General features: G+C 38.3%; 1 protein-coding gene across 6 annotated transcripts in view; it reads left to right on the top strand.

Moving 5' to 3' along the window:
* The window catches only part of LOC112154115 (protocadherin-15), a 272438-nt gene that overhangs the window by 104120 nt on the left and 155045 nt on the right, over positions 1 to 13273 (top strand). For all 6 annotated transcript variants that reach the window (XR_004949742.1, XR_002920601.2, XM_036217104.1 and 3 more), the window contains exons 7-9: positions 4439 to 4558; positions 5393 to 5503; positions 8637 to 8807. Coding sequence is in view for 4 of the 6 variants with exons in the window: in XM_036217104.1 (XP_036072997.1) it covers positions 4439 to 4558; positions 5393 to 5503; positions 8637 to 8807 (402 nt within the window). In the remaining 2 variants the exon portion in view is untranslated. The remainder of the gene's footprint in view (positions 1 to 4438; positions 4559 to 5392; positions 5504 to 8636; positions 8808 to 13273) is intronic.

Raw genomic sequence — 13273 nt, 5'->3', positions numbered from 1 at the left:
GGATTCACTAAACTGATTAGCTAGAAATGGGAAAAAGGTGTCAAAATAAGAACATTTTTAAGAGTTTTGTAAGACTCTTATTAAATTTGTCTTTTTGTTTTTGTAGCCATACAAGTTGAGTAGTAATACAAAAGTTTTTTGGCCAGTCATGGAAAGCCTGTCATCGTATGGCTTTCAGAATATATCTTCAAAATGACACTCCTACAGTTAGTTTGTATTCTGGTTTCTGAGGAAAAAAAAAAAAATCACCCAGAGGCAGTTCATGCTTAAGCTGGACAAGGATTGCTTGCAGCTCGCTGCCAGCACAGACCTAGGGAGACCTAGCTGAATATATCATTATACAGTCTTTGGCAGCCTGTCTAACTCAATCTGTCCTTTCAACTACATTTTTTTCCTCTCACAGTTATTCCTCTGTTTTCACAGCCTCGCTCTGCCCCCCCCCCACACACACACGAACTTACGCCCCCTCATAAATCCCCGCTCCTCATTTTTTCACCTTTCCTCTGCCACTCTAGCTATGTCTGTTTTTTCCCCTCTTATGCCGTATCATTTCTTTGCTATTTGTCATTACCGTTTTGAAATGATTCCCCCCTCATTCACTAACAATAACTACCATGCTATTTAGGAAGTGAGAAACGTGTCATGCCAGAGTAAATTGACTTATTTTTATGGTACAAAAGGGTTAAAAAGTACTGTGCAATAATATCACACCATGAACAGATTTATTCAGATTTATTCTGCTTTTCCCAGGCAGCTTCCTTTTAATTCACCTGCCGCTTCCAGAACTCCAAACATCTAATGCGATTTTTGAGTCCCAAAAAAACCCCCCGTCTGAATCCAGGCTTTTTTTAGTCTGTTGTTGCTGATAATTACATGACAAGCAGACCAAGGTTCACTTCTTTTGTTTGCAGCGGAGTTCAGGTAAACTTTCAAACCTGTTAAGTGAAATATTGAAGGAAACAAACTGTGTGGAGAGAACAGCCTCCTGCAAAAAACACTCCAGATGTGATTCTCGCGTCAAATTTACAGCTCTGCCCTGTACCTACATTTTTCTGGACTTCATTCATTGCCATATCTTGGAAAACATGGATGATGCTGAGCGAGTAGCTTGGGTTTATAGATTTAAGAGAGCTTGATAGAGGCGTCGGCAAGCACGGTGGGTTCACCAGATCTTTCAAAGTCTCTCCCGATGACTCTTGAAAGCCGTTTTAAATGTTACTTGTGTCTGTCTTTGCCCCACTTTGAGCATTAACCCGAAAAATAAAACTGTCTTAAATACAATTAAAAAAATATCCTAAGCTCATGGAGCTGGAGCAATCACATCAGCTACGACAGCACCCGCAGCGGCTCTCCGTCTGCCGGGCAGCCAACTGCTGGTGGGTCAGTATAGAGAGCTCCGCTGCCCAGGGACCAGCAGCAATGGATCTTGGGCTGCTGGCTAGCAGCTCCATGGGCTCTGTGACAGACTGCTGACCTGCCCAGGATGTATCCCACCTTTGCCCAACAGTAGCCGGGACAGTCTCTGGCAACCCCACGACCTCAGTGGATTAAGAAAATGGATGGAAGTTTAAGACGGAAATCGCGACATTGAGCAGCCATATTGGATGTATTTTTCTACCCTTTAATCGAATCGCAGAAAACGTCATGTGCCTGAAGCTGAGTCCCCCATTGTCTCGCCACCCAAAATTGCGCAGCAAGACCTCAGATTGCATCTGTATATTGACTTAATGTTGAAACGTGACGCCCCTCCAAAGCGAATCGCATCCAGTGTGAATGCACTATTATGCTACATTCACAGTGGAGATGTGAAATCCATTCAAGAACCTGATAAAACTTATGGTGTTCACACTGGACTGTCGCTACTCGATACTAGCGCATGTCAGTTACCTATAGTTGGAAGAGGCTTAGTGCGAAATCTCGTGAAGTTTGCACCAGTCTTTTTCTTTCACTGCTCTATTCCGATATATGTAAGACTTGGTGTCACAAATTCCAATTATTATTGTCTCCTCCATGATCAACTCATAAATGGTTGGTACTTCCATGAATGAAAAGGGATGCCATCCATACCTCACTACCAAATCTGAATCTCTGATTGGTCAAATCTGAGTTCAACTGGTCTAACTTTCATTCAATTTTGAATGTAGAACCCAAAAACGGTCATAGAAACGCGTGAACACAAGAGCTTTGAACGTGAACGCCCAATTACATAGAGATTGATGCCAGTGTGTACCTAGTGCTACTGAATTACCTGTAATAGGATTTCCGTCCTCATCTGTATGAGAAGAAAGTAGCAGCTGGATGACTCAGTTGGCTATGTAGAGGACTGGCGTGCAGGAAATCAGGGTTCACTTAACTATTAGTTTATTAGTTTAATCCAGTGTGGGTCCTTTGGTAAGACCCTTCACGCTACTGCCTAACTATCTAAACCAGGACTCGAGGGCCAGTCTCCTGATGGTTTTCCAGAACCCTGCCTTCAATGGCAAAGCTTCAACGGCAGGTTGATTGGATAACACGTAGCACACCGGCCCTTGAGGCCTGGATTTGGACACCTCTGATGTAGCCACAAGGGAACCTGAGTATGGGTTTCCCTGTGCCGGTCCCTAGCCCGATTAAAATACAGGGTTGTGTCAGGAAGAGCATTTGGCGTAGAACCAACTGTGTGAAGCAGTGAAAGCTGATTTGCTGTGGTGACCCCTGAAGAGATATCTCGAAAGGTGAACAAACACATGTATGAGAAGAAAATCGTGTCTATGACTTGCAGCCACATTTGTCTTCTTTGTGACCTCAAGAAATGTCATATATTATGAATATTCACTGTTGGAACATCTCTTTTAAAAGTAGTTTAGTGAGTTGGAGCAAAAATACCCATCTGTACAATCTCTATTAACATTTCTAATCAAAACATCTTCAAGCATCTTGATCAGATTTTGGCTTTCTAGCTACAGTACATGTTACATAGGGATTCCTTACTAACACATTTTGATTGCTAAAGTCATCAATGCTCTGCTGGTAGCTGAAGACAGGTGAGGAATGTGTATTATATTTAAGGAAATGTGGGAAACTCTCACTGCAGGTCCAACTTCTACATCTGCTTGAAATGTAGAGCATATCCGATTCAGGCACAACAATACCCACTTGAAAGCATTGCAGCTGTTCTGATTTTTGACCGAGATGGATCATTAGGCAAGCTGCTTTTCTTGAGGTTTGGAGCAGGCCCTTACCTCCGAAGAATAACAGTCTTAATGCTTACAGCACAGCAATGCAAGGCTTCCAAATTTGGGGATCTAGTTTGAGGAAGGTCTATTTTGTTCCTGTATGATTGCGCCCACTACACAAAGCCAGGTTTAAAAGGACATGGTTGGATAGGATATGTGTGGAAGACCTTGACCGGTTCACACAGAGCTTTTGCTTTAATCCTATTGAGCACTTTTGGAAGAGTTGGAAAAGAGATTATGAGGCCAGGCCTTCCAGTGCCTAGTAACTGAATAGGCACATTATTTAGCAGGAAAAATTCCTAAAGTCCCACTCCGATCATCTTTTGATCTATTGTATAAGGGTTTTCAGTGGTATTTTAATTATGGTTATGCCATTTTTTGCCTAAGCATTTTTAAAAACAGTCATTTTCCAGGACATAGTTTCTGCAGAGTTGCAGTAGTTCATCAGGAATTTGACTTTAAGTTTGGGCGGGACTGTTGGCATGGAGCAACCCCGCCCCCCTTCCCTTCCCTGTTACGGAAAGCTCAGAGTTGGAAGGTATGTCACAAATGAGCTTCCTTTTCATCCTTGTCTACTATGATTTGAGTAAAAGAACTGCCATATTTTTTGGACTTTAAATCATTTCAGAGTATAGGTCACAAAAACAAACAAAAAAAGCCTAAAAAAGAGGAAAAAAATTCATGTAGGATTTAGGAAAAAAAAAATTCAACAAAATACGAGACTGAGGCGTTTGGGTCCTTCACCACCATTACTGACACATTAATAGGGATCCATGACTATCTGGCTGCACCTTTAACCATTGCTGTTATCAGTTTTAACACATACATCCTTATAACTATGAGAATTCAGGTCACAAACTATTCTTTAATCACATGGGTCAATGCCTTTTTTTTTTTTTTAAATGAAAAAAATAGACGAAAAAGAAATCTCTTCAATGCTGCGTGTATTACATTTCAAGTGCAACTTAAAAGTGAATGTTTCAAGCTGATAATCCTTCAGCCCAATTTGAACACAAGAAATATAATACCGTCCGACATTTTCTCTCTGCTTTGTAAAACAGTGGGAGCCGAGTACAGCTGTTGTAGCGCCATGGATGTGAATTTTTCATTGACTTCTTCCTTCATCTGTGTCTATGCCGACCGTAAAAAAAAAAAAAAAAAAAAGACTATTGAAGCTTTTTCTTTTTTAAAGTTGTGGTTTTGTCTCTGTGGTGTATTTGCAGCTCACTCCTGTAGGAACGACCATCTTCTCCGGGTTTTCCGGAAACAACGGAGCAACAGACATTGATGACGGTCCCAATGGGCAGATAGAGTACACTATCCAGTACAACCCCAAAGACCCAGTGAGTTAATTATCTGTCTCATGCTTAATTCAGGCAGTATAAAGACCTCATTACTTTAGCTGGGAGGTGGAAAGATTTCAGGACAACGCCAGATAAAGTTTAATTTATAAAGGTGGACTTTAATTCTACAACCAGAGTTCCTGTTTTTGTTTACTATTCTTTATTGCATTAAATAACAATTTTAAAATGTCAATTAACCTTTAGACAAAGTGAGTCGCACATGTTTGAAAGGAAATATTAGGATTTGTATGTAAGCTCCTTCAAAATAAAAGGTCTTTTTTTTAAAGAAAATCTAGAGTAATTTCAAAGTTATATACATTTTATGAACTCAATTTATGAACTAAATAAATTAATGCGTGCAATGCAAGTTGTGGTAAAGCCTGTATGATTTGACAAGGATATATTCCAATTAAGGGGTGCTCTAGACATGATTTCTTATCCTCCAGCTGGTTTATTTTCCCTAGAAATATTGTGGGAATTAAAAAAAAAGAATATTTTGAAATTTATGGGCAAAAGCTTTTGCATAATGAGCCACCAATTCCCCATCTTTCTTTTTACATAAATTTAAACTGACCTTAAAAAAAAGATGGTCTGCATTAATTATTGCAAATTATTTGAAATGGCAAACGCTTTTTCATGAATTTCCTTATGGGTGCATTAAACAATTCCTTTCTTGACTTATGATGTGGGTTTTCTGAACTTTATGGACTAAACTGTAAAGCAAAATATTGTATTTAAATTATAATAAACACAAACTGTTTTTTTATGCCTCAACGGTTTTTGGCATTTGTTTATTTTGTGTGACTCATTGTGTTTTCTCTGTATGTTTTTCAGACCGCCAACAGAACATTTGACATCCCGTTAACATTATTTGGGTCTGTAGTGCTCAGAGAAAGACTCAACTACGAAGAAATAACGCGATACCTGGTTATCATACAAGCAAATGTAAGTTTTTCTTCTGTTTTGTATTTGTCTACTTTTTATATGTTTGCCAATAAAGAGTATAGCGCTTAAAACTGTGACATATTCCATTGTTCTTCAACAAATGTTTTCCAAAGCGGATGTGTGACGTTCTGCAGCAGCGGGGGTTGGGTGAGACAAAAACGGGGGAGGGTCTCCGCATTTGTGGATTCAGCGTGTCTCCGGTTCCTAACCACCACGAAAAAGGCAGAATACTGTAAAGAATTTGTTATTCTTTGCAAGAAAATTGCGGACAAAACTCTCGGTTTGGATCTTGCGCTGGTCGGACGCTTGCTGTTGTCGCAAAACCTTTCCACCAATCAATGGGTTACGACAGAAGCTCCGCCCTCACGGGTCCATTCCATTTTTCTATGACCCTACGTCCAACGGGGGACCAGAAATGGTGCCAGTCGGTCCTGCTTAGTGGGTGAATTTTTTAATGAAAATGCTCAAAAGTCCAGTCCAGCCCGGTCAGGTCCGGCTCGGTCCAGTCCGGCTCGGTCCAGTCCGGCTCGGTCCAGTTTGGTCTGGACTTCTCAGTAAAAGCGAGGCATTAGTGACACACACTTGTTAGACCCAGCGTTCATTAGAGACTGGAAAATATATGGTATATGAGATTATGATAGACAAGTATTTAATAAAATAAAAGTTATTTGAAGTAGCTTTTAAATAAAAACTGTATTTCTCAGCGTTTAGTGGAGAAAGTGATACAAAAAAAAATGGAAATAGCTGGAGTAGAAAACGTTAATATAAATTTGAAACATATTACACCTTAATTACATTTTTAATAAAAGCATAATGTTACTAGTTAGTATAAAAATGTGAAGTAGATATTGCAATCAATATTTTATAAAATAATATATAATATACAGTAAAATATAATATAATTTTATTATCAAATATTTTTCTGCTCTTTTTAAAATTTTTTAAATCTAAAATAGATTATAAATTTGGTGCAAATGAAACGTAATGTGATGCATCTTTTAGGTCAAAACAATCAAGAAACCTTTTTTTTCACAAATAACAGAATTTCTGGTTAGAATATTTAACTTTTTACCTTACAATGAATAAAAACTATTGTTTCCTGAATGTAGATTGTAATTCTTGTCTCATTTTGCAGATTTTAAATGTTGTGATAAAAGTTTAAATGCAGAAACCACCACTCCAAACATTTAAAAACGTTCCTGGAAGCCTATTAAATATGTCCTGTGAAAGAGCGTAAATCAATTCCACAATCGATAGATACAGACACTAAAGGAAGTGAATTATACGGAAAATATCACAACATCCAAAACAACAATTGATGATAACCTTTTTGGATTAGAATTGTGTTATATCAAACCTTCAGAATGTAAATAAAACGCTTGTAATGTGACCTTTGTGGACATGATGGAGAGGTTCATTTAGTGAAAAGGTAAAAAGATTACTTCCACTCTTTTCTTCTGATTAAATGGAGATAAACAGATGGTTCATCCAATTACTTTTCTTCCATTAACTTAATTGGGTTAATCTTGTCGGACAATTCCCTTTTGTTGAGATTCACCGACCAGAGTGCAAGATTCCACTAAGAAGGTTTTCATTGACTTCAAGAACATTATTTGGCATCTATGAGGAGCAAATGTTACACAAGTCCTGCAAACAGTGAAGATTTAAATTACATTTTAGTCACTAAGAATGTAAGGTGATAGAAATTATCAAGATATTTTACCTTTTGATCTTTTAATAAATCTTACAAATCGAATTTGTTGATGAACAAACGCAAAAATCAGCAAATTTTGAACTTTATATTAGAATTCAATGGTAACATGACAGCAAAAATAGTTAAAAATATATTTTTTAATTTTATTAATAAAGGTTTTGCTAACTAAAGCAAATCCAATTGTAGATCAGTTAAAGGTCTTCTTTTTTAAGAGAAAATTTGATAAAAGTGTATTCAAGATCTTGATCAAGTCAAGATACTCGGGCTCAATTGTTGATCATTTTTACTTTAATTCATCGTCAGAACCTTTTCTGAGCTTGTGGTGGCTTAGCTGGTTCATAAAAATATAAAGATCTGCATAAAAAAAAAATGTTTTTTAAACTAATTTTTTTTTTTACTTCCCACAGAGAATAAGAACAATTTTTATTGATGTTTATGTTTTGTGTCATGACTTTTGTGACGTGACTGTTGAAGTTGGGATGAGTAGGTATAATTTTTCACTATTGCAACTATCGTTTGACATTTTGCTTGTGGTTAAAAGTGAAAAGTAAAAAAATAAATGCTGTCAGTATTAAAACATAATGAGGAATTTTGCAAGAACTTCTCCAATAAAGAGAATTCTCCCAAAAAACTTCATTTTGGAGACTAAAAACAAATATAAAGTGAGGGCAAAATAGTATTTAGTGAGCCACTATTTGTGCAAGTTCTCCCACTTAAAAAGATGAGAGAGGTCTGTCATTTTCATCATGCGTATACCTCAGCTATGAGAGACAAAATAAGAAAAAAAGTCTAGAAAAATCACATTTTCTGATTTTTAAAGAATGTATTTGTAAATTATAGTGGAAAATGAGTATTTGGTCAATAACAAAAGTTAATTTCAGTACTTTTTTATAAACCCTTCGTTGGTAATGACAACAGTCAAATGCATTCTGTAAGTCTTTACAAGACTATTGCTGGTATTTTGGTCCATTCCTCCATGCAGATCTCCTCAAGAGCAGTGATGTTTTGGGGCAACACAGACTTCAACTCCCTCCAAAGATTTCTATGGTTTGAGATCTAGAGATTGGTTAGACCACTCCAGGACCTTGACATGCTTCTTATGAATCCACTCCTTCATTACCCAGGCAGTGTGTTTGGATCATCGTCATGCTGAAAGACCCAGAACGTTTCATCATCAATGCTGATGGAAGGAGGTTTTCACTCTAAATCTGCCCATACATTTTTAAATTCCTTAAAAATCAGACAATGTGATTTTCTGGATTTTTTTTTCATTTTGTCTCTCATAGTTGAGGTATACCTATGATGAAAATTACTCTCATGTTTTTAAGTGGGAGAACTTACTAAACTTTTTTGCCCCTCTGTAAATAACAATGTGTAAGGACTGTTTTAAGGACCGTATTCCTTTTTATCCCTGTCCAGGACCGAGCCCCTTATCCAAGTGATCGCCTTTCCGCCACCACAACACTCACAGTAGACGTCCTGGATGGGGACGACCTGGGCCCCATGTTCCTGCCCTGCACACTCGTAGGAAACACCCGAGACTGTAGTCCCATCACCTATAAGGCCAATGTGCTTGAAGTGACTGAGCCGGTAAGTCTACAAGTTAATTTGGTCAATTTCCTCTTATTTCCAATGTTCCTATACGGTTTTTAAATTAAGATATACATGTAAAACAACTGTTTTTTCTTAGTGCATACAATTCCACCCATGAATCACTCTGTCCTTTTGGTTAACTCTGTTTATGAGAGGCCCTTCAAAAAAGTTCTGTCTTCTCACATTTAATTGATGTCGCTAACCAGAAGGAAAAAAAAAACTTTTTTGTTCAAGACAAAGCTGCTTCTTTTCAGCAAACAGCAGTGCATCTCCCCCACCCACGCAGACGCACTCAACAAGCACTTGTATACGACGAGAGGTGCAGGTCCATTCACACTGCCTTTGGAGGAGAAAAAGTTGTTGATATATTTATTTTTGTGGGTTTATAATAAATACAACACAAGTTTTGGCCTCCATCTCATTGCTTTTAATTGTTATCCGCCCATACCTGGTCTTTGACATCCACCATTCTGCTTGTTCTGCAGTCACTCTTGCTTTTCTTGCTGCACCATTAGTTGGAACTAGTGACTCCATGTGTCAAGGAGTCAAACAACTGCAATGTGAAAGCTAACTAAGACAAGAAATTGTGCAATTTTTCAGTATTTCTCATCCAATCAAACAGAATCTGAAGCACCTTTGGACAGCTCCAGTGTTAGAGAGCCCATTCATGAAATGTGTTTTTATATAGTTTCACACTCTGTGTTGTTGCATTCTAAAATTGACAACATAGCTAAAAATGATGCACGGAATCCACTAACAGTACTGAAACTACTGAGACTTCATCAGCATCAGGGAGGTAAGTGCAACCAAGTCCCCCAGCAATGTGCATATGAGCTCCGACTCCCCAAAATGCTGTTTTGGTAGCAGCAGCACTCGGATTCACAAGTCCAGATGACCTTGGAGTTGATAGATCCGAGCAAGTGCAGCTCGAAAATTATCCAGTGTAGTATTTCTCTGGAAAGAAACTCTCTAATTTAGGGTTCTCGAACTCAGTTCAGCTTGGAACCACTGAAAGCGGAGTCTGGCTGAGGCTGAGCTGTATGGGGCTCCATTTGTGCCAAAAATATGTTGTTGTGTCCACTGTCTAAATCTTTGGTCTATAGTCTATGTCTACTGAACAAGTTTATTGAACATTTCTTCATGTCTAAGTACTACTAAGCAATATTCTGCGTGTCCTGTGAAACGACAGGACCTAATGCCGCTAGCAACTGTTGCTAAGGACTTTTGTGACAACCACATCCAACGACTACGGTAAATCCAAAGTTTTAAGCATGAAGCAAGTTTCATATTAAGGTGATGCCGCAAGATATCGACTTGGGATGCCCCGCTGGGACCACTCCTTTAATTTATGATACCAACACAGAGTGGTTAAAATATTCATTCCAAAGTGATGCTGCATACATTCAACAGTTTATCATGATTTTATTTGATCTCAGTGAAGTTTTGTGAATCCTCCAATTTTTATATTTTTCTTGTTTGATCTATTCTAACAGCGTTCCCGATAGTCTTTTAATTATGGTTGTGCTGTTTTAGCATACATAAAAAAACAGTTGTTTTTTAAGACATAGTTTCTGCAGAGCGGCATGAGTCCATTGCAAAGTTGCCTCTGAGTTATGAAAAGAACTTTTGGCAGGGAGTAAGCCTGCCCTCAGTTCCCATCATCCCTTCGCTTACACTCTCCCAATAGCCTACAGCTCCATATAACCCCAACATAAAATTACCGCTGTAGCAGAAATGGTGAAAAGTATTGAGCATAGACATATATATATGAATTTTACTGGACAAGCAAGGTGAATATGCCTTCCCTCTGGCCCTCGTGGAATCAGGCGACAGCCGTCACCATGGCTTCCTGAAACACTGCCGCCATTTTGAAACCAGTTGACAGTGATTGGTCCGAGTCAGTCTGAGTCACATTTTTAGAGGAAGTACTGTGACCAATCCTGAGCGAGCTTGCTCGAAGTCGACACCCCTTTCACTGATGGGAGAAGCTGCCAATCAAACGCTGGAGGTGGGGCCAGTGGAAATCACATACTTTTACTGAGGCATCTGATTGGTCAGTTTATAACTTGAATAACTTGCGATAAGTAAAATATATTTAAAAAAAAAGGATAATAAAGAAAGAAAAAGGCATAGGCAAGAATGATTATTCTGACAAATAGAAATAGAAATAACTGTCTATTTCTCAATAGAAGTCTTTGGGATTTTGACCTCAAGGTACTTATTTGGAACAAGAGAGGGAAGGGGTTGATATGTCCAGTGAATATGTTGTCAATGGTTTTGAGACATGCTAAAAATAAAGACGTACATGGATCTAGTCGTTTACAAGAGTGGAGCAGGTATCTTGTAGCCCACCAGTTGGAGTACTTACATCATATCTGCAAACCTTTTACAACTTCGTTTTTTTTTTTTTATCTTTTCCTGATTTACAACAATATGAATAAGAAACAGAAATGCATTTTTAAGCCTTATTTCCTCCATCATGAGAAAAGTGCCACAAAACATGCTAAAAACACAATTTTCATTGGAGTCAATTTTTAAGATTTAATCAAGTTTCAATTGTGAAAGTTTAAATAGATGTGTTTAAAATTTTCACAACTCCCTCCATCTAATGTCCTCTGGAGCTGAATTTACTTTTAGAGTAAGAGAAACAAAAATTAGTCTTCTTTTGAAAGAACCAAATGCATCAACTTCAGTGAAAAACAATTTTTGTAAAGGTCGAAAGCTCTTTTGGTAAGTGAGATTTTTTTTTTCTTTTACCTTGCAGTACAAAGAAATATTGTGTTAGCGTTGTTTCCTCTAGCCTTCATCACACATTCACTTGTCAGTTTTACACTTTGGAGGCTTTATCATGTGCAGAGTCTTATCTTTGAGCATGGATATTTGAGGCGATGTAAACAGTATTCACTAAAGCAAGGCACTTGAGGGTTTACACAGCTTTGATTTCAACTTAAACAGTGTTTACGGAAATATTTGAAAGCTCCGAGTTGGTGTTAAAAACTTGAATATATCAAATTAAAGGAAAATATTCACTTTGGCTAAGAGACTTTTTGCGCGAACACGTTTACATGGAAAACCTGAGAAAAAAAAAAATAAAGGAAAACATGAACATTTTATTAGAGTAACATGGCAGAAAGCAATCCTTAACAGAAAACTCACTATCGCAGACTCTGGGTAAATAATTTCACCTCATTGTTACCATGACGAAAGATTTTCCAATCTCTTCAGCACACCTTGCAGAGATGAAAAGAGAGGAGGCTTCTTGGATAGCTTAAAGTGAGGCGAGCGGGGGTACCTTTCCCCCCCCTTTTGGACACTATTGCCACGTTGATGTGAAGCTGCTTGTAGCACACTCTCTATAATCCAAATCTTACAATCTCTCTCTCCTTTAGATTTTCGAAAATTTTAGTCATGCATCACTGATTACTAAGCATCTGTTCTTAATTTGTTAATCAATCGGCGTATCACACAGAGACACTTGATCCGCCAATCACTCTTTTAAATTAAATCTCATCCAACTTACATTTTTTTTAGCTGTTTTGCAGATTTCTTGCAATCCACCCTTCCTCTTCTTCCCCTACTAATGGACCTTGAATATAGTTTCTTAAGAAAATTATAAACCCAGCTCACCCAAAATGTTCTCTTTGCTTCATTTCAAACTCAAATACTAAGACTTTATAAAACTATGAGTTCAGAACTAACTAGTTGATACCTATTTAGATATGCATGGTTAAAAACTAAAGTAAGTGGAGCCATATGAGCTTTGGTTTATGCACAACAAAGGTAGAGTCCTAAAAACTCCAACAAGAAATTCTTACATTTTACAAAACAAATAAAGTATAGGTTCACAGATATGTTGCAAAGTCTTTTTTATTTGACGTCTGTGGTCAGTTTTTTTTCATCCATTACATTTTTTGATGTGTTTATAGTTACCTAAGTATGGTTTCAACCATAAAATCAAACAACCATCTATTAAACCAGCCACCCCAACGCATTCTCACCCCCAACTTATCATTAATGGACGTATGGGTTCAAGTTCCCTCCGCGTCACTTTTTGGTGTCTTGGGTGTTCCCAATCGTCGTTTTTTATGTGCTGACTGTTCCCATTAAATCATAGGTCCCAACCTCTGGGCCGCGATCTGGTACTGGTCAAAGGGCTTCTTGGTACAGGACCACATATGCTAATCAGTGGCCCCCAACCCTCGGGATGTTGACTAGACCGGACCAGTATCGGTACCCTAACCCAGTGCCGTTTGGGTACCAGTATCGGTCTGTGACTTGAGGGTTGGGGATCCCTATTAGCATCCAGCAGCGGGGCACTGACCGGATCAGACCGATACCTGACCCGATACCAGTCCCCTAAGGCTAACACGGTACCAGTACCCTTACCCAGTACCAGTTCCGCATCCAGTACTGTGTTCTGAGAGTAGGGGACCTATGATTTAATGGGATCAGCAGCACATTAA

This window comes from Oryzias melastigma, linkage group LG19 (assembly GCF_002922805.2).
Source record: "Oryzias melastigma strain HK-1 linkage group LG19, ASM292280v2, whole genome shotgun sequence".
NCBI lineage: Eukaryota > Metazoa > Chordata > Actinopteri > Beloniformes > Adrianichthyidae > Oryzias > Oryzias melastigma.
This window is presented reverse-complemented; position numbering and strand designations above follow the sequence as displayed.